This window comes from Cetorhinus maximus, chromosome 19, assembly GCF_964194155.1.
Source record: "Cetorhinus maximus chromosome 19, sCetMax3.hap1.1, whole genome shotgun sequence".
NCBI classification, from domain to species: Eukaryota; Metazoa; Chordata; class Chondrichthyes; order Lamniformes; family Cetorhinidae; genus Cetorhinus; species Cetorhinus maximus.
Window position 1 is genome coordinate 11,011,295 of NC_135897.1, and position 20,302 is coordinate 11,031,596.

The 20,302-nt window shown below is 44.7% G+C and overlaps 1 protein-coding gene across 1 annotated transcript in view; it reads right to left on the bottom strand.

Moving 5' to 3' along the window:
* Window positions 1-20,302, bottom strand: part of LOC144693638 (unconventional myosin-VIIa-like) — a 103,534-nt gene extending 83,232 nt beyond the window's left edge. Inside the window, exons 1-2 of the mRNA XM_078563482.1 lie at window positions 20,209-20,302; window positions 1,898-2,024 (exon numbers count right to left, since the gene is read on the bottom strand). Of these exons, the coding sequence (XP_078419608.1) occupies window positions 1,898-2,024; window positions 20,209-20,270 (189 nt within the window). The 5' untranslated portion in view covers window positions 20,271-20,302. The remainder of the gene's footprint in view (window positions 1-1,897; window positions 2,025-20,208) is intronic.

Below are 20,302 nucleotides of genomic sequence, written 5' to 3' on the forward strand. Positions count from 1 at the left end.
CATCCTCAGTTTTCTGCGCGCCACCCTAGGCAGCTGTGCCTTCTATCTGGCAAGACCCTTAGCTCTGGCATTCCCTCCCTAAAACTCTACACATCTTTTCTCCTTTGAGATATTCCTTAAAACCTATCTCTCACCTGTCCTAATAGCTCTATGTAGCTCATTTTAAGATTTTGTTTGACAATTACTCTTGTGTGCCTTGTGGTGTTTTGCTACATAGGATTACATTGGATATACGGCACAGAAACAGGCCATTCAGCCCAATCAGTCCATAGTGTTTATGCTCCACTCGCGCCTCCTTCCATCTTTCCTCATTTAAATCTACCATTGTAACCATCTATTCCCTTCTCCCTCATATGTTTGTCCAGTTTTCCCTTAAATACATCTATACTATTTGCTTCAACCACTCCTGGTAGTGAGTTCCACATTCTTACCACTCTTTGGGTGAAGAAGTTTCTTCTGAATTCCCTATTGGATTTCTTGGTGACTATCTCATATTGATGGCCTCTAGCTATGCTCTTCCCACAACAGGAAACATTCTATCTGTATCCATCCTATCAAAAATCTTTCATAATTTTAAGGACCTCTATTAAGTCACACCTAAGTCTCCATTTTCAAGGCAGCCTGTGAATCCTTTCCTGATATGTATACCCATGCATTTCTGGTATCATCCTTGTAAATCTTCTCTGCGCCCTCTCCAGTGCCTCCATATCCTTTTTATAAATGCAAGTTGTTGGTGGTGTTGTTTTTGATTGTTGATGCCCAAGGATTCAAACCACAAGATAAGATTATTAGAGGTAATTGTACTTCGCCCCTGGCTCTGCCTTGTCCAGTTCAAGTCAGAAATTCAGGTGTACGTCTCACATGGTTGTGAGAATGGTTGGCATCTTGCCTGCAGTGGTGGGTCTGAATCCTCAGGCCCCACACTGGGTCCTGGGAATCTGAAATTCCCAGGAGAGAATCTACAGAGAGACAAGATCAGAGGGACCTTTGGTAATACCAACCTATCAGGGAGAAGGAGGGGGTGGGGGGGTCTGGCCTTGGTATTTGTAATTAGTGTGGATCTGTGCCAGGCCCAATGAACATGGAAAGTACAACTTGCCAGGAAAATGCCAACCCCTCCGTTCCAGTTTGGGTTGGCATCTCAAAGCAGCAACATTTCAAACTGGGCTTCATGCTGCTCCTGGTTTGTCTGACAGGACGATTGTGAAGAAGGGTCAATTGAGATCAAACACAATCCCTGCAGCTTCAATCTTTGACTGGTATCCAAGCTGGAAAGTGGCCCAACAAGCTGCTAGCTGCCTCTCTTTACAAGCTGGTTTAATGTGGTACACATGCCAGCCTGACATATTGTCAACATGAACAACTCCACTCATTCAACCTACAGGATCAAGTAAAACCACCAAAGGCCAATCAACCAATTCACAAATGGGACTGTCAGCAAACAAAGCACATTTCACAGAGAGAAAATGACTGCCACAGTGTTAGCAAACAGCAATTCCACTTTCAGTTACTATCTTCAATGAATTTTCAAACGAATCACCTGCACAATGTGGAGAATGGGGGAGCTGCTGAACTGGCCTAGTTAGCTTAGCTGGCTGGACGGCTGGTTTGTGATGCAGAGTGAGGCCAACAGCACAGATTCGATTCCCAGACCGGCTGAGGTCACCATGAACGCCCCACCTTCTCAACCTTATCTCACACCAGAGGTGTGGTGACCCTCAGGTTAAACTCACCGCCAGTTGTCTCTCTCTAACGAGAGAGCAACGTATGGTCCTCTGGGACTATGGTGACTTTCATTCATTTTTCAGAATGAAGCAAGGGGATCCACATAAAGCTAAACGCAGAGAGCGAAAATGGGACAAAGCTGGCCGTGTAAGGGGAACACAAAGAGACTAACCTTTATAAACTCATCTGTAGGTGGAAAGCAGCCGACACAGAGAGACATTAGAATCCACCCTCTGGCATAAACATTCTTGTTGTAACACTTGGACAACTGCTTACAGATCTGACAGTAAATCTCATCCCTGCAACAAGAACAAGGAAACAGTCAGGAGGGTCAGCTTATTGACAGAGATACATCCAATGCTCCTTCAGTTCACTGGTAATGCAATGGGTGGGATTTTCTGTTCCCACCCGTAGTGGGCATAATGCCAGGCACAGGATTGGGGGGGGAGGGGCAACAGGGGGAATATTGCGGGAGCGCAAACATCAGTTTCACATCGTCATAAAAACACGTCATGGTTGTCCACTGCAGGCTTTAATAGCGACGCACGTTTCCGGTCACGCCATGTCGGGAATGGCATTTGCATTCATTTGAACATCATGAATGCTCATTATGAAGGCAGCTCGCCAGAATCACACCCCCATGCTGGATCAAAAGGCCACTCCCGTGTCAAAATAGACCGGTGTGATTCACGACCTGCTTCTGGCGAACTGCACTTCATTCGTGATTTCAAGGCCTATTCGCCTACCTCACCTCACGCATCCCTCTCAGCCCCTCTGACTCCGTGCCAAGGCTGCACAGGCAAGAGCACAACAATCTCAGGGTGCTTTCAGAGCCAAGACTCTACGTACCAGCGGTAACGGTAAGGGGCAGGGGGGTGAGTTTAAAATGGGCTGGAGGGCAAAGGCTTGGCTTGGGGGGGTTGTAAAAACTGGAGAAGGGTGCACTCAGACACATGATTGGGTGGGGTGGGGATGGAAATGTCCCCAGTGCCAAAATGGGAAGTAAAGAAGTGCTTCAGCTTACCTTGCTGAGCTTGCAAAGAGCTGTTCTTGTCCCAGTTCAAATTAAGGGAGAGGGCATGTCAGTCATGCCCAGCATGGTGCGCATGGCCTGGTCACCACCTCACACATCTCAGTCCAGGGGGGCTGGTTTCAGGCATAATACTGGGCTGCAGGTTGCATAGTCAGAGTTAGGGGAGGCATCTGCAGCCTATAGATTGGGAACAGATAGTGTGAGGGCAGGCACTCGATGGTCTGATGGCAGGGGTCTCTATATGTCACGGTGCAATAGGCCTCAAGACGGGGAGGGGTAAGGTCCACATGGGGCATAGGCACATCCACCAGGGGGTAAGATAGGGGTGTCCACCACAATGACAATTGCACCAAGGATTACAAGGGGAGGACTGAGCGTTATTGGAGGGAGGGAAACCTGTACCTGATGCTCCTCCAGGATAATGGGAGGGATTTTCATAATCACACAGGGAGGGTCGAAGCTGGTCTGATAGTAAAACCTCATTTTGCAACCTGAATTTATGAAGCAGTAGAAAATGAAGTTATGAAAACACTCTGGTGGGGAGTGTCATGATAATAGCTGATTGTGGTAGTGGGCTCCAGTATTAGATACTATATGGGACTCTGTACTAGATATGGAGTCACCTGACCTGGGGGTTGAAGGTCAGGTAGCACATGTTGGAGCCTATCTTGATAGAATTCAGTTACTGCAGATATATATTCATGTTAGTAAAATGTGTTATCAACAAAGTTAGCTCAGTTAACTTTGCATCATTGAAACAAAAAAATGAGACATGGTGTCAGGAGTAAACTAAACACAACAATGCAGGTTCTGAAACCACCAACAGGGTTCAGTTTGGAGGGCGATCTTGCTGAAAACTGGAGGAGTTTCTGGCAGCGATTCGAGCTGTGCCTCGCAGTGACGGGCAGTGATTGAAAAAGACCCTCGGGTACAGTCTCCCATCCTTCTTCACGTAGCAGGGAAGCAGCCCCAGAAATCTATAACACATTCACGTTTGAAAGTGATGAGAAACGAAATGACTTGAAATAAATAATGGGAAAATTCGAAGTCTACTGCAGCCCTAAGAAAAACATCATGTATGAAAGATATCGATTTTTTTACCTGCACGCAAGGCAGTGACAACATTGGTCAGTACATAACTGAGCTGAGAAAACAAGCTAAATTGTGTGAATTTGGAGAGCTTGAGGAATCACTCATCCCAGATAGAATAATTTGTGGGATCGCAAATGACACTTTGAGAGAACGGCTTTTGAGAGAAGTTGATCTCACGCTGGAGAAAGCAATAAATATCTGCAGAGCGGCAGAGACAATGAGATGCCAGATTAAACAGATGACGGAAGATGATAAGCCGCACACGGTCAAGCAGTTAGATGCAGTTAATCAGAAACAGCCCCGGGAAAGAACAAATTGACAGTCTGAATATAAAAAGAACAAAACAGCTATTAAAACATTAAAATGCAGCTGATGAAGAAACAGAGCATTTACCACGCAGTTGTCCAGCCTATGGAAAGCAGTGTAAGAACTGTGATAAACTAAATCACTTTGCTAAGATGTGTAAATTGAAGAAAGTGCACACGATTGACACAGACACTGAAAAGGAACTTTTTGTTGGTGCAGTAACAACAAATTCCACAGAAGACGAATGGAAGGTTGATTTAAAAATTACCAACATGATGGTTAATTTCAAGCTTGACACAAGCAAATGTCATTCCCATAAACCTGTATCGTAAGATAAGCAAAGAAAAACAGCTAACTACAACAAAAGTGAAAAAATTGCAGTAGAAGGCAAATGCACACTTAAAGTGAACTACAAAAAAACAGTCTCAAGCACTTCCATTCAAAACAAAGAACAAAGAACAAAGAAAAGTACAGCACAGGAACATGCCCTTCGGCTCTCCAAGCCTGCGCCGATCAAATTGCCCGTCAACTAAAACATTTTGCACTTCCGGGGTCCGTACCCCTCTATTCCCATCCTATTCATGTATTTGTCAAGCTGCCTCTTAAACACCACTATCGTACCTGCTTCCACCACCTCCTCTGGCAGCGAATTCCAGACACTCACTACCCTCTGCTTAAAAAAACTTGCCCCGCACATCTCCTCTATAGTTTTCTCCTCTCACCTTAAATCTATGTTCCCTAGTAATTGACTCTTCCACCCTGGGAAAAAGCTTCTGACTATCTACTCTGTCCATGCCACTCATAATTTTGTAAACTTCTATCAAGTCGCCCCTCAATCTCCGTCGCTCTAGTGAGAACAATCCGAGTTTCTCCAGCCTTTCCTCATAGCTAATAACCTCCAGACCAAGCAGCATCCTGGTAAACCTCCTCTGCACCCTCTCCAATGCCTCCATATCCTTCTGCTCATGTGGCGACCAGAATTGCACGCAATATTCCAAGTGTGGCCTAACCAAGGTTCTATACAGCTGCAGCATAACTTCCCAGCTTTATTGCTCAATACCCCTGCCAATGAAGGCAAGCATGCCATATGCCTTCCTGACTACCTTATCCACCTGCGTTGCCACTTTCAGTGACCTGTGGACCTGTACACCCAGATCCCTCTGCCCTTCGATGCACTTAAGGGTTCTGCCATTTACTGTATAATTCCTGCCTGTATTAGACCTTCCAAAATGCATTACCTCGTATTTGTCCAGATTAAACTCCATCTGCCATTTCTCCGCCCAAGTCTCCAGCCGATCTATATCCCGTTCTATCCTTTGACAATCCTCTTCACTATCTGCAACTCCTCCAACCTTAGTGTCATCTGCAAACTTACTAATTATCCCAGTTACATTTTCCTCCAAATCATTTATGTATACTACAAACAGCAAAGGTCCCAGCACTGATCCCTGCGGAACTCCATTAGTCACAGCTCTCCATTCAGAAAAGCATCCTTCCACTGCTACCCTCTGTCTTCTATGACCAAGCCAATTCTGTATCCATCTTGCCAGCTCACCTCTGATCCCGTGCAACTTTACCTTCTGTACCAGTCTGCCATGAGGGACCTTGTCAAAGGCCTTACTGAAATCCATGTATATAACATCCACTGCCCTTCCATCGTCGATCATCTTTGTCACCTCCTCGAAAAACTCGATCAAGTTAGTGAGACACTACCTCCCCTTCACAAAACCATACTGCCTCTCACTAATACGCCCATTTGCTTCCAAATGGTAGTAAATCCTGTCACGAAGAATCTTCTCTAATAATTTCCCTACCACTGACGTAAGGCTCACCGGCCTGTAATTTCCTGGATTATCCCTGCTAACCTTCTTAAACAATGGAACAACATTGGCCATTCTCCAGTCCTCTGGGACCTCACCCGTAGCCAGTAAGGATACAAAGATTTCTGTCAAGGCCCCAGCAATCTCCTCCCTTGCCTCCCTCAGTACTCTGGGGTAGATCCCATCTGGCCCTGGGGACTTATCCACGTTAATATTCTTCAAGACGCCTAACACCTCCTCTTTTTTGATCTCAACATGATCCAGGCTATCTACACACTCTTCCCTAGACAAATCGACTGCTAAGTCCTTCTCTTTGGTGAATACTGATGAGGAGTACTCATTTAGTATCTCTCCCATTTCTTCTGGCTCCACACACAGATTCCCACCTCTGTCCCTGAGTGGGCCTACCCTTTCCCTGGCTACTCTCTTGCTTTTTACATATGTATAAAAGGCCTTGGGATTTTCCTTAATCCTGGTTGCCACTAACTTTTCATGACCCCTTTTAAGCCTACCTGACTCCTTGCTTAAGTTTCTTCCTACTTTCTTTATATTCTCCAAGGGCTTCATCTGTTCCTAGCCTTCTAGTCCTTGCAAATGCTTCCCTTTTCTTTTTGACTAATCTCACAATATCCTTCAATTTCCAAGGTTCCTGAAAAACTTGCCATGCTTATCCTTCATCCTAGCAGGAACATGCTGGTCTTGAATTCTTATTAACTGACATTTGAAAGCCCCCCAAATGTCAGTTGTTGATTTGCCCTCAAACATCCGCCTCCAGTCTAGATTCCTCTGTTCCTGCCTAATATTGTTATAATTAGCCTTCCCCCAATTAAGCACCTTAACCTGAGGACTCCTGTTTTCCTTATCCACCAGTACCTTGAAACTTACTGAATTATGGTCACTTTTCCCGAAATGCTCCCCTACTGAAACTTCGACCACCTGGCCGGGTTCATTCCCCAATACCAGGTCCAGTTTTGCCCCTTCCCTAGTTGGACTATCTACATATTGTCTCAGGAAGCCCTCCTGGATGCACCTTACAAATTCTGCACCATCCAAACCCCTAGCACGAAGTGATTCTCAGTCAATTTAGGGAAAGTTAAAATCACCCACCACAACAACCCTATTGCTTTTACATCTTTCCAAAATCTGCCTACATAACTGTTCCTCAATCTCCCACCGGCAATTGGGAGGCCTATAGTAAACCCCCAACATTGTGACTGCACCCTTCCTATTCCGGCGCTCCACCCATATTGCCTCGCTGCAAGAGCCCACCGAGGTGTCCTCCTGTCATACAGCTGTGATATTCCCCTTAACCAGCAGTGCAACTCCCCCACCTCTTCTACATCCCTCTCTATCCTGCCTGAAACATCTAAATCCTGGAAGGTTTATCTGCCAATCCTGTCCATCCTTCAACCAAGTCTCTGTAATAGCGGTGGTGAAAACTGATGCAAAACCCATTCTTGGAATCAAAACTTATGAAAATCTGAAGCTAATCAAGAGAATAATGACTGTCACCACTGATGACATCTTGAGCGAGTATAAAGTTCCAGAGGATTGGCTGCTTAAAAGAACAAACCATCAAGATTGATGAAACTGTGACACCCAAAATACACCTGCCCTGGAAAATCCCAGTAATGCCGAGAGAGCGACTGAAAGCAGAGTTAGACAGAATGGAGAAACTTCACATCATCAAGAAAATTGAAAAACTGACAAATTGTAATTGTAGAAAAATCAGATGGGAATCTGCCAGTCTGTCTGGATCCCAGAGACTTAAACCAGGCAGTACAAAGAGAGCATTACCAGCTGCTCACAGTAGAAGAGATCAGGTGTAAGCTAGCTGATGCCAAATACTATTCAGTCTTGGATATGAGTTCAGGCCTCTGGCAGGTCAAGCTGGATGAACGCAGCTTCTATCTCTGTACCTTCAACACACCATACGAACGATACAGGTTCTTATGCTTACCTTTTGGTATTAATTCAGCTCCGGAGGTGTTCCACAGAACAGCGAAGCAGCTGTTTGAAGGGTTAGAGGGTGCGGAAACCTATATCAACAATGTGCTGGTCTGGGGAGCCTCACAAGAAGAACCCGACCACAGACTGAGGCAGGTGCTGGCCAGAGCAAGAGAAAGGAACCTCAAGTTGAAGAGGGAAAAGTGCAAAATAGGTCTTCGTGAAATCAAGAACTTGGGACATGTGCTAACAAATGAGGGACTGAAGCCGGACCCGAGTAAAATTGAAGCAGTCGTGAGCATGCCCTAGAATGCAAGAAAGACTTGGAGAGGTTTTTGGGAATGGTGACCTATCTTGGGAAATTCATTCCAAATATGTCAGACCTGACAGCACCTCTCAGAGAGCGTCTACAAAATGATGTGGAATGGCACTGGGAACAAAGTCACCAGGAGGCTTTGATCAGTCTGAAGAGAACACTGACCCAGTGTTAAAGTATTACGATGTCAGTCAGCTGGTCAAGATCTCAGTGGACATTTCAAAGACTGGCCTGGGAGCTGTCCTCTTGCAAAATGAGGCACCAGTGGCATACGCTTCAAAGGCAATGACTGAAACACAGCAGCGGTATGCCCAAATAGAGAAAGAAATGCTAGCAATTGTGTTTGGCCTAGAATGCTTCCACTGGCAAAGATGTGGAGGTTGAATCTGATCATAAGCCTTTGGAAGCTATACTTAAAAAGCCCCTGAACTGTGCACCACCAAGAATCCAAAGATTACTAATGCATCTGCAGAAGTACTAGGTCAGAGTTAAATACAAATGGGCAAGGAAATGTACATTGCAGACACTCTGTCACGTCCATACCACCCATCACGGAGGAAGAGGATAAAGAAACAGAAGCACAGGTTCACACGCTGACAAAGAATTTACCAGTGGCTGTAACCAAACTGGATGAGATCAGGGAAGCGACCAAGAATGACGCCACCCTGAGAAAACTGTGGCAGATTGCGCAAACTGGCTGGTGCACTGTAGTAATCTGAGATGTAATATACCTTTAAGGTGAGTATTGCAATGTAAGGTCACATGATCTTATTGTCCAGTAGCAGAGTAGTGCGGGCTACCTCTATGTGGGAGAGTCTTGAGTTAGTCACTGAAGAGTGAAGACAGAGTTTTGAGTTGTGAGCACACAAGCGTAGCTGCGGAGTTTAGTTTGTAAATAAACAGCATGTGTTTATTCTAACAACGACCTCCGGATGTTCTCTGTCTCTGTACCAACTCGGTCACCCCAAACAAAGCGTGCAACCTGGGTCCTTTAGCCCCAACAAACCAAAGGGCACTGGATCCAACAAACGAGAGTAAAAGCACAAAAAATCACAGAAAAAACGAGGTAAAAAGTGAGAAAAACGAAGGAAACCAGAAGAACCGAAAATTGGGTCGTACCTCACACAGTAGTTGTAAGTTAAAGCAAATTTCCTTCTAAGCGTCAAATTAATTCCCTCAAGAGATGCCACAATTTGGAAGAGCGGAGCCATTCGATCCAACCTCGGATGACGGGTCTCGCTATGTTGAACCCCTCATGTTCCTCTTCCAGGCAAACAACATTGCGAGGAAGGAGAATAGGTACTCGATCCTTCTGTTCATGCATGGGAGTAAGACATACGGGTTAATTTGAAATCTGTTGGCGACCAGCGCCCCAGACTCAAAGTTTTGTTGATTTAGTGAACCTGGTAAGGAATCATTACCACCCCAAGCCGTCAGTGACCATACAAAGGTTTTAAATTCAATTCAAGAAATAGAGCTGCAGGGGAGACAGTTACTTTTTATGTGGTGAGTCTGAAGCAATTAACTGAATATTGCGACTTCGGTACTTCAATCAACGATGTGCTTGGAGATTGGATGGTGTGCGGTATAAACAAAAGTGCTATTCTGAGGAGTTTGTTGGCTGAAACAAATCTAGATTTTCTGAAGGCATTGGCAATCGCTCTTGCAATGGAAGGTGCAGTGCGAGCCATTCGAGGAGTGAAAAATGGCGTCGCCCTCCATGTTGGTCAGGGAGCTTCAACCAAAAAGAGCGCGCAAGTGCAGAGCTTTGTTCTGAAGCGGGAAGCAGCCACCGCTAGCAGACAAATTAAAAGGGGAAATTCAGCAGCAAAAGCATGGCATCATAGTAACAGAGGTGGAAGTACATAGCCCTGTAATGAAACACAATTTAAAAAGATTGAATGTTTCTTCTACCATCGATATGGACACCTCATGAGAAATTGTAAAGATAGAAAGCAGGCAGAATATCAGACAAAGGCAAAAACCCAATGAGATAAACAGCTTTGAAAAGCCTGAAGTAATAGGTGCTGATATCTATTCATTATATAATTTAAAGGTAGAAGAACGGAGCCTATGTACCCAAGAGAGTGAATGAGAAGCCTATCAGAATGGAGATGGATACCGGTGCTGCCACTACAGTGATCGGTGAGCATACTTTTAAATTCCTGAATCATGGAGAACGTAAGCTGAATTTAGAAGAAACGGATGAAAAATTAAAGACTTATACAGGAGAAAACATACAAGTCAAGGGCATATGAAAAGTCACAGTACACTACGGAGCTCAAACAGTGAGATTACCCTTGATGGTAGTAGCAGGGGAGGGACCTAGTCTCCTCAGATGAAACTGGCTGCAAGAAATTAAATTGGAATGGATGGAAATCTTCCAACTGAGAACTAATGGGTTATCACAGCTACTACAAAAATATGCCTCAGTTTTCAAGGAAGAACTTGGAAAAATTGAAGAGCTACAAGCAAAAATTCATGTAGATCCAGAGGCAACACCAAGATTCAGGAAGGCAAGACCAGCATCTTATGCAATGCGGGATAAAATAGATGCCGAACTGGATAGATTAGAAAAGCTGGGAATGATACAACCAGTGCAGTTTTCAGAGTGGGCAGCACCAACTGTACCTGTTTTCAAACCTGATCGAAGCATTCGAATATACGGGGCTATAAATTAACAGTCAATAAAGTGGCAAAATTGGATAGATACCCCATACCTAAAATTGAAGGTTTATGCACTAAATTGGCAGGTGGAAAGGCTTCCATGAAGTTAGATTTGAGTCAGCAATTGGAATTAGAGAAGGCATCTAGGGAGTTTGTCACCATAAATACACATAAGGTATTGTATCAATACACCTGCTTACCATTTGGCGTATCTTCTGTTCGCACCATATTCTAAAGAAAGTTTTCTACAGGGATTACCCCATGTTGTAGTTTATTTGGATGAAGTTGTCATGACTGGACTCTCAGAAAAGGAACATTTGATGAACCTGGGGGAAGTTCTGTAATGTTTTTGCAGGTGGGAGTGAGATTGAGAAAGGAAAAGTGCACATTCCAGGCAGAAGAGGTAACTTACCTAGGTCACAAGGTCGATTCACAAGGCCTACATCCAATTGAAAGCAATTAAAGAAGCTCCAGAACCAAAGAATACTACAAACTGAAATCATTTTTGGGGATGATTAACTACGATGGACGCTTTTTGTCTAATTTAATCAACAAAACTGGCAACATTATATTGTTTGTTCAAGAAAAATCAGAGATGGTCATGAGAAACGCCTCAAGAAGAAGCTTTCGCAAAAGTAAAAAAGTTGTTATAGTCATCTACACTTCAAGTACATTTCGATCCAAAGAGTTGACATTAACGTGTGACACATCACCCTATGGAGTGGGTGCAGTGCTTTCCCATCTAATGGATGATGGATCAAAACAACCTATAGGTTATGTGTCGAGGACACTCTGTACTGCAGAGAAAAAGTACTCACAAATTGAAAAAGAAGACCTGGTAATCATTTTCGGTGTTAAAAAGTTTCATCAATATGTGCAAGGTCATCATTTTACTATCATAACGGACCACAAGCCATTATTAGGACTATTTGGTGAAGACAAGGTTATACCTCCTATAGACTCAGCAAGAGTACAAAGATGGGTGTTGATCTTGGCAGTGTTTGCATATAATTTTACTCATAGACCCGGAAGTCAAATTGCAAATGCAGATGCACTCAGTTATTCACCCTTGCAAGTAAAAGATGAGGATGTTCCAATTCCTCAGGAATACGTCTTGTTATTAAACTTCCTGGACTAATCATGATGTGTGCCAAACAAATTAAAGATTGGACGAACCGAGACCCAGTCTTATCCAAAGTGAGAAATCAAGTTCTTTCTGGTTGGTCAAAAACAAGAATCAGATTAAATGAAACCGTATTTCCAGTGAAAATACGAAATAACCAGCCAGGAAGGTATTTTATTGTGGGGAGCTCGAGTGATTGTTCCTCCCAAAGGATGGAAGCCATTGTTATTGAGCTTCACAGTGCACATCCCGGGATTTCCAAAATGAAGGCAATAGCACGTAGCTATATGTAGTGGCCGGGAATGGATGGAGATAGAAAACCTAGTGAGAAGTTGTATGCAGTGTCAACAAGTATAAATATTACTGCAACAGCCCCATTATACCCCTGGGAATGACCAGGAAGACCATGGGTACGTGTACACATCGATTATGTGGGACCTTTTATGGGAACAATGTTTCTCCTTATCATAGATGCACATTCAAAATGGATGAATGTATACAAAATAAGGTCACCCACATCTTCAGTGACAATAGACGAGCTACGACAAAGCTTCGCTATAAATGGATTACCTGAAGTGCTAGTATCAGATAATGAAACGGTATTCACACGTGCTGAATTTAACCGATTTACAAGCCTCAATGGTATAGTTCATGTGAAAACATCTCCATACCATCCTTCTTCAAACAGACTCACCGAGAGAGCAGTTCAGATGTTCAAATCTGGTATGAATAAATTGTCTGGAGATTTGATAGCGACTAAATTAGCACAATTTCTATTCCCATATCAGACTGTCTCAATGAGGTGCCTCGACTGAAACTAAAGGGCAGGATTTTCAGCTCGGTGTGCAGGCGAGCGTCCCGACGTCATCATACATTTGCGTGATATTTCGGTCAGTGGGCACATGCGGGAGTCAGAACCGACATTTAAGAGGGCGGTTAAGCTCTTTAACCAATTCATTAAAGTGAGATTTTCCCTGCCAGTCCAACCTTACGGTTGGTGGGTAGGCGAATAGGCCTTTGTGTTTTTTGCAAAACCTCATCCACGGGCAGGATGAGGTTTCAAACAGTGATTAAAAAACAATTAAAAATTTTAAAACTCATTTTTAACATGTCTCTGCTCATGTGACAGAGTCACATGAGGGGGCATGTTTTCCTTATTTTTGAAATCTTTATTTTTTAATGTTAAAAATCTTTACCTCCCTGAGGTAGCTCGATGCCTTCAGAGAGCTTTCACTGAGTGCACCCGCGCACATTTCAGCGCTCGCGCTCCTCTCCCCCACACACCAACAGCGCTGAGGTTATCAGTGCATGTCTCACACTGGCTGGCCATTAATTGACCAGCCAGTGTGAAATTGCGGTCAGAGTCCGACGCAGGTGGTGGTCAGTCTCATGGCCATTCCCAGGCCCGCCCATCACGTCCGCCCAATGAGAGGAAATTCCTCACCCTTGAAACCAGTCACTCACTGGTCAGTGACATGAGGCTGATGCTCACTCATGTTTTTCTTCAACGTTCCAGCAGAGAGGAGAACGTGAGGAAGATGAATGGTGTACGTATCTTTCATCATCGCACGCAGGCAAGAGGAAAGGCAGAGAAGAGTGCGATGTCGGCGCCAGGCTCAGCAAAAGGAGGCGCATCACCCTGATGAGCAAGGGGCAGCAGGGCCCCCTCCAAACCCAGAGGATGAAACTCACAGATCCACCAAGCTTAGGCAGCTTGCAAGACCGAGGGTGAACAGAAGACGCATGTCATTCCTGCAGATGAGGGCTGGACATGAAGGGCTGGCTCCTGATGTCCCTGGGGCGTTTGGCTGTTGTGCATATGAAAGAGTGTAGAGATAATTAATGCACGGCAGCAGACTCTAAAACTTCACAATGCACTCACAGTGTCCTCACTTGCATTTGTGCCGCCAACCTCACCTTTGCTGCAGGCACAATCCCGGTCCTCCCCAGCCAGCTGAACAGGGAGTGAGGGCCTTGAGCTCAGGCATCCCATCACCGGTCTGGGACCTCTCCCTCTTATTGTGGGTGAGCTTGTCCTGCATAAAGACAGATGGAGGGAGTGTGAGCACAACGAGAAGGATGCCTGCCTTGTGTGGGTGCTGAGTGGAGCCGTGCATGTGATGGGTACGTGCGCTGCACAGGATGTGAGCCCAGATGGAAATGTCAAGGTGTGTGTGAGAGAATGAACAGCAATGTCCCTTGAGCTGACAGTGAGAGATCCCTCTGGAGAATCATCCTGTGACTGTTTGATGGGCTTGTGAGTGTGAGAGTTGAGAGTGATGAGATGGTTGACTTACCCTGGCGGCATGGATGAGATCATTCATCCGCTTCCTGCACTGGATGCTGATCTCTTCTGGGCTGAGTTGATGCTCACAGGTCTGACCACCTCCCCCCGAGCCGCAGTTGAGTGCTTTTTGGACCTCCTTCTGCCACTGGGGTAAAGCACCTCAATGGCATCCAGGTGATCCAGTGACGCATCACTAAATTTGGGAGCACTAAATTTGGGAGCTGGAGTCTTCTTCTCTTTTGGGGCTCTCTCAGCCCTGGGCTGCAGACATCGAGAAAGCTGTGCCCAGGTGTGATTACATATGGCATCCACAAGGATCCGCTTAGGTCACACAGGGGCGGGCGAATCACAGGCCACCCGCCTGCGATACAACGTGTTTCCTGTTGACGCATATCCAATGAAGCGAGAAGCCTATGATTGGGCGCAAAAACCCACCATTGCAGCTGGCAGGAAATGAGCCACTTTTCCTGCCTGCCACCACACTTAGACCGTGCAGCAAAGACCCCACCCAATGACGCATCGGCATTGTGTAGTAACCTAGGGGTAGGGCTTGGTTCTAGAGCTCTGATGCTGTCATCCAATTCGGATAAACAAAACAACTCAACGTGAGATAAGAAAGAAAGATAAACTCCTGTTGAGAGAAAGCAAGAGGAGCACTGTAACGATTGTAAAAACAGTTCAGCATGTTGGATCTGGAATTCAGCGGCAGTTCTCCTACTGTTCCTCCAGGAAGAAGACATGTCGAGCAGCTGAGGTATATCAGAGCTGGTAAATGGGGGCAGATGAAATTTAATGCAGGAAATTTAAAGATAGGAAGAATGAGGAGAGGCTGTATAAATTAAAGGATACAATTCTAAAAGGGGTGCAGGAGCAGAGGGACATGGGGGTATATGTTTACAAATCACTGAAGGAGGCAGGCTGCTTGAGAAAGTATTTAATAAGACATTTGGGATCTTGACTTTATAAATAGGGATATAAAGTACAAAAGCATGGAAATTATTGTGAACCTCTGTAAACCACTGGTTTGGCTTCAGCTGGGGCAGTGTGTTTAATGTGCAGAAAATATTTACGAGAATAGTTCTGGAGCTAAGAGACTTCCATTATGAAGATAGATTGGAAAAGCTGGGACTGTTCTTAGAGAAGAAAATGTTGGGAGGAGAGTTGATAGAAGTGTTCAAAATCATGAGGGGCCTGGACAGAGTAGATACGGAGAATGTGTTTCCATTGGTGGAAGGATTGAAAACCAAAGGACGCAGATATAAGGGAATTGGCAAAAGGACCAGAGACAACTTGAGGGAAAACTTTTTTTGAAAACCTGGCATGTGGTTAGGATCTGGAATGCACTGCCTGAGAATGTGGTGGAGGCAGATTCAATCGTGGCTTTCTAAAGGGAATTGGGTAATTATCTGAAGAGACAACAAATTTTCAGGGCTACAGGGAAAAGGCAGGGGAGTGGGACTTACCAAGTAGCTTGAGCAAAGAGTGGGCATGGACACGGCTGAAAAAAAGGCCTCCTTCTGTGCTGTAACTATTCTATTATCCTATGATTCTCAGGTCAGAGATACAAGGAATGCAGACATCTATAGAACTGCTGACGCTAAAGGTAACAACAAGAAATCTTTGCAGCACTTGAACAAGAAGAAGGTTGTTGGAGTAAAGCCGAGGCCCCTAAACAATGTTAACAAGGTTCTGGCCAATCTTATAGATTACTTCCTTCATGCATTCACAAGAGAAAGTACTTACTAACATGATCTCCATATACCGAGATAATTCAAGTAGGTTTAACAGCATTAGAACGAAGGAAATGGAGATTCCACAGAGGCTCAAGTAGCTTCAAACAACCAAAACCGAGGAATGGATGACATTTATTCAAGGGTATGGAGAGAGACAAGGGGTAAATGTTGATGGTCATCATTAGGGAATTGACCAGTGCTGGGGAGGTCACACTAGCTTAGCAACAAACCAACATGATAACGATACTCAAAAAGATGACAAAACAATCCAGAAAACTGCATTAATCGTACATCAAAAATTATTAGTAGAAAATTGCAATTGATTATTGGCAGCAAGCATGGGGCGGAATTTTATGGCCCCTTCCACCGGCGGGATCCTCCGGTCCCACCAGAGTCAATGGAGTTTTGAATGGCTCGTCGTATTTTCCAGCCCCGCCCCCGCCACGTCAGGTCTGTAAAACTCCACCCGTGAGGATTGCCAGCATGTGAACAATTTAGCAAATAGCAACTGACAGAAAGGCAAAGATCCTGCCTGGGCAATCCCCTTGAGGATGCAATATTTGAAGTCAATTGTCAAAAGCTTATGATTGTATACTCAGACTTCCAGAAAGCTTTTGACAAAGCTGTATACATAATGCTGCTACATACACTTAGAACAGCAGGAGCGTAAGGGAAAACAGCAAACAGATAAGAGATTGGCTGAAGGGTAGAGAGTAATAGATGCTGTTGTTGCAATGGGTCAGGGGTGAAGAGTGAAGTGAATGGATCCCACTTGTTTCTAATGCACATCAATGACTTGAGTTCAGTGTAAATTGATCAGATTCCCAGATGACATTGGGAGCCTATCGATAAAATCTGTAATTGGATTAAATTAAATATGGGTAAGTGAAATATTGGACAATGTATGTAATATGAACAGTACTGACATAGTTACAGGTGAAGTTGAGAGTGATCTAGGTGTTAGAGGATTTAGCAAGGTTACAGCTTCTGATCTTTAATCTTAAAGGAGCACCCATTTCACAGGAAGAAAGGACAGAGACTAAATTCATTGGGATTGCAGGGGTAAGTATAGAGAGAGGGCAAGGCTGTAGAGCATAAACAAGTGGATTTACATCAATCCCAAGTCAGTTGGTGAAGTATGAAACTAGACATTAATACTTTTCTTGATAATAGGTTTATTTACTGAATGTAGCATTACAGAATACCTGCTTCCTACCTTCCAATCCAGTGTCTCTTTTAAAACACACAAAACAAATCAATAAAATAAACTAATTAACATTGAAAACAGCCCCTTAAAGGGGCACTGGAACAAAAGGATAAAGGTTTAAAGGAAACTTAACAAACTAAATGAAAATGTCACTTTAGGGGCTAACAATGCACTCCAACCTAATCCAGTGTCTCAGCGTCCCTCTTTATACTCTTTTGAGTATAATCAGTAAAATAGACTAAGTAACAAATTAACTAATTAAACATATTAACAGACCCTTAAAGGGGCAGTCTGTCTTTATACTCTTTTGAAAACTGATTAAACAGATTAACCAAATAACCAATTTGAGAAAAGTCAAAGTAAACCAAATAATAGCCCCTAAGGGGCTCTGTAATGAAAGAGAAAAAAATGAAAAGAACCTTACCAACTTAAATTAACTTATCATTTTGGGGCTGATAATGCATTCCAGCCCCAAAACAGATTGACTGCTTCCATCAATAATCACTTAGACAGCAAATGCTCCCAGTCAAGGAACTGATCCCCAGTCAGCATGACAGACAGGGCCACTAACCATTATGCTAATGAGCTCTAAGTACTTAGTTAAACAATGCCCTTCACCTCTATATCTGCGCAATATAATTAACATGACACTGACGGAAGGTAGGAAGGTTAATTTAGGGATCAGACCAGGGTTTCTACAGTTCTGATGAAAGGTCATCCACCTGACACATTAACTCTGTTTTCCTCTCTCCTCAGATGCTGCCTGACCTGCTGAATGTTTCCAGCATTTTCTGTTTTTATTTCAGGACTTCAACCTATAACTGGAACTATCCAGCTGTTGATGAAGGTAGTTCAATATGCAGCGACTGGTATCCTGGGCCTGAGCAGGAGTGAGGCCTTTGTGTCCACTGCTCTTGTCCACTTCAGGGAGGGCTTCAAATATCTTGGTCTGATTTGCCCAGTTACTGTGGAGTAGCTATCAATAAAACAATTAATATTACTTAATACTTCAAATCAGTTGGGTGCAAATGGGAGGATTTCATGCTGGAACAGTAATGTGCTCCAGCCGGACTAGACTGCAGTACTGAGTTCAGCTATGGTCACCCAGGCGGGGAATCCACAGGATCAAATGGAACAGTGGTTTCACATCCACCCATTATTACTGTCCTCTGGCCTGAATGAAGAGTTAAATCAGGCAAGATGTAAAGCCGGATTTCCCAAGGGATGGATTAGGCTAAAATTACCCCTACTAGAACACTCTAGAAACTAGTGCGGAGGTGAGCCAATCCCTGGTGCCTGGGGACTGAGTCATGAGGAAGCCTCCCTTTGACACAGCTTTTGACAGCAAAAGATTCCTCATTATAAGGTAGTGGGCAGAATTTAATCCAGGCGACATGGGGGTCTCGCCTACTGGCTGGAGAGCCTTCCACTGGGGAAGGCCCGCCATACTGAGTGGTTGCCATCGGACCATACCTGGGATTAAGGATGCCGGGAGCAGAAATCCCACCCCCAGGGAGCTGCGGGTCAGTCAGAGGTTGGCAGCTCTCCATTGCAGGCAGCATCACTGGGAGCGGTGGCAGCTGCCAGCAATGCACTCATCAGAGGTCCAGGATCAATGAGGAACCAAAGGCCAAAGATGAGTGAGGTTGGGAGGGGGCCGTGGGGGAAGGAGGATTAGAGGCAAGCGCATGGAGGTAGCTTTCAGTGCCTTCCCAAAACCTACCTCCAGGGGGTGAGGGAGGCATTAAATTCCACCTACAAAATGGCATCGAGGAAAGGGTACTCCACAACACTAATTTACATGAAGCTGTATGAGTGAAGGGACAGAGGGAATTGGGACACAGGACGTCCTTGTGCCAACCACTGGTACAACTAAAATGCTTTACCACATGTGCCACTGGGATCTTACAGTGGAGCTTTGGGCATCTGAACTGATCAGGAATGGCCTCACAGTATAGCATCTCCACAGTTTCCTGAGTGTTCTTTAATTTCAGTGTGCAAGAAAGCCTCGCTGTACAGGTGGGTGAAGCCATTGGCAGCGGAAGATAGTGAAGGTAGTGCCGCAGTCACAACATTGCTTAAAAGGACAAGCCACAGCTGCACAGTAACTGTGCCCAGGTCACTTTCTCCCACATCTCAAAGCTCAGTTTTTCTGCCATTTTATGCTGTGCTCTTATTGTAAGTAATGACAAGCGGATTCTCAGCACAGTGCCTATTCACTGGTTGGCATCCGATTGATGCTAGTTTGAGTTGCCATGGTGCAGCCCCCATTTAATGCTACATATCTAACCAGCTGCCTCTTGTGACTCCCTTGTGCACAGAGTAAGCCTCAGGGCTTGGCTGCCCAGACAGTCTACTAGGTTTTGAGGAGCCCTATATCAGCTTGGGCTGTGCACTGTGAACCCATATGTGAGTCAAGCATGCTGAGTACTGACTGCTCCTGTGTGGCTCTGTCACCTCTGCCCAAGGTGCTGAACTTGGCACTTCTAGGGAGGGTATTGGTCATCAGACCCATGAAGTGTGCCCCCCCACTGCCCATGCCTTCCACTCCCCGCCTCTTGTTGCCTCTTTGCAGCCAGGCATCCTGTCTCTGCCTTCATTCACTCTGTAATACCTCTACTAAGTTTAATCTGTCCTGGGCTCCCCAGCATCATTTCAGCACTTTGTCTCTTTCCCAACCGCGGTTCTCTTGATCATGGGGAGTATTCCTCCTTCTGTTTCATTGGCTGCATACCATGTGATCAAAAATGGTAAAGGCTGGAATTAACCGCCTTTATATACACAAAAGGAACCCTGAGTTAATCCTCAATAATAAATCTCCTGTTACATCCAGCTATTGCATCTTGCTAGAAATTCTGTCAGTGTTTGTAGCTACTTTGATGTTGCAAATTACATTGGAAAGGAAGAAAAATACATTAGTTACAGCTCAGGTGGGAATTTCTGGCCAATTACCTGATGTTGGGTCTGGCAATGGCATTACCAATAATGAAATGAACTTTTTCCAGGTTTGACATTGGTCTGTCTGTGATAGAATTTTCACCCAAAA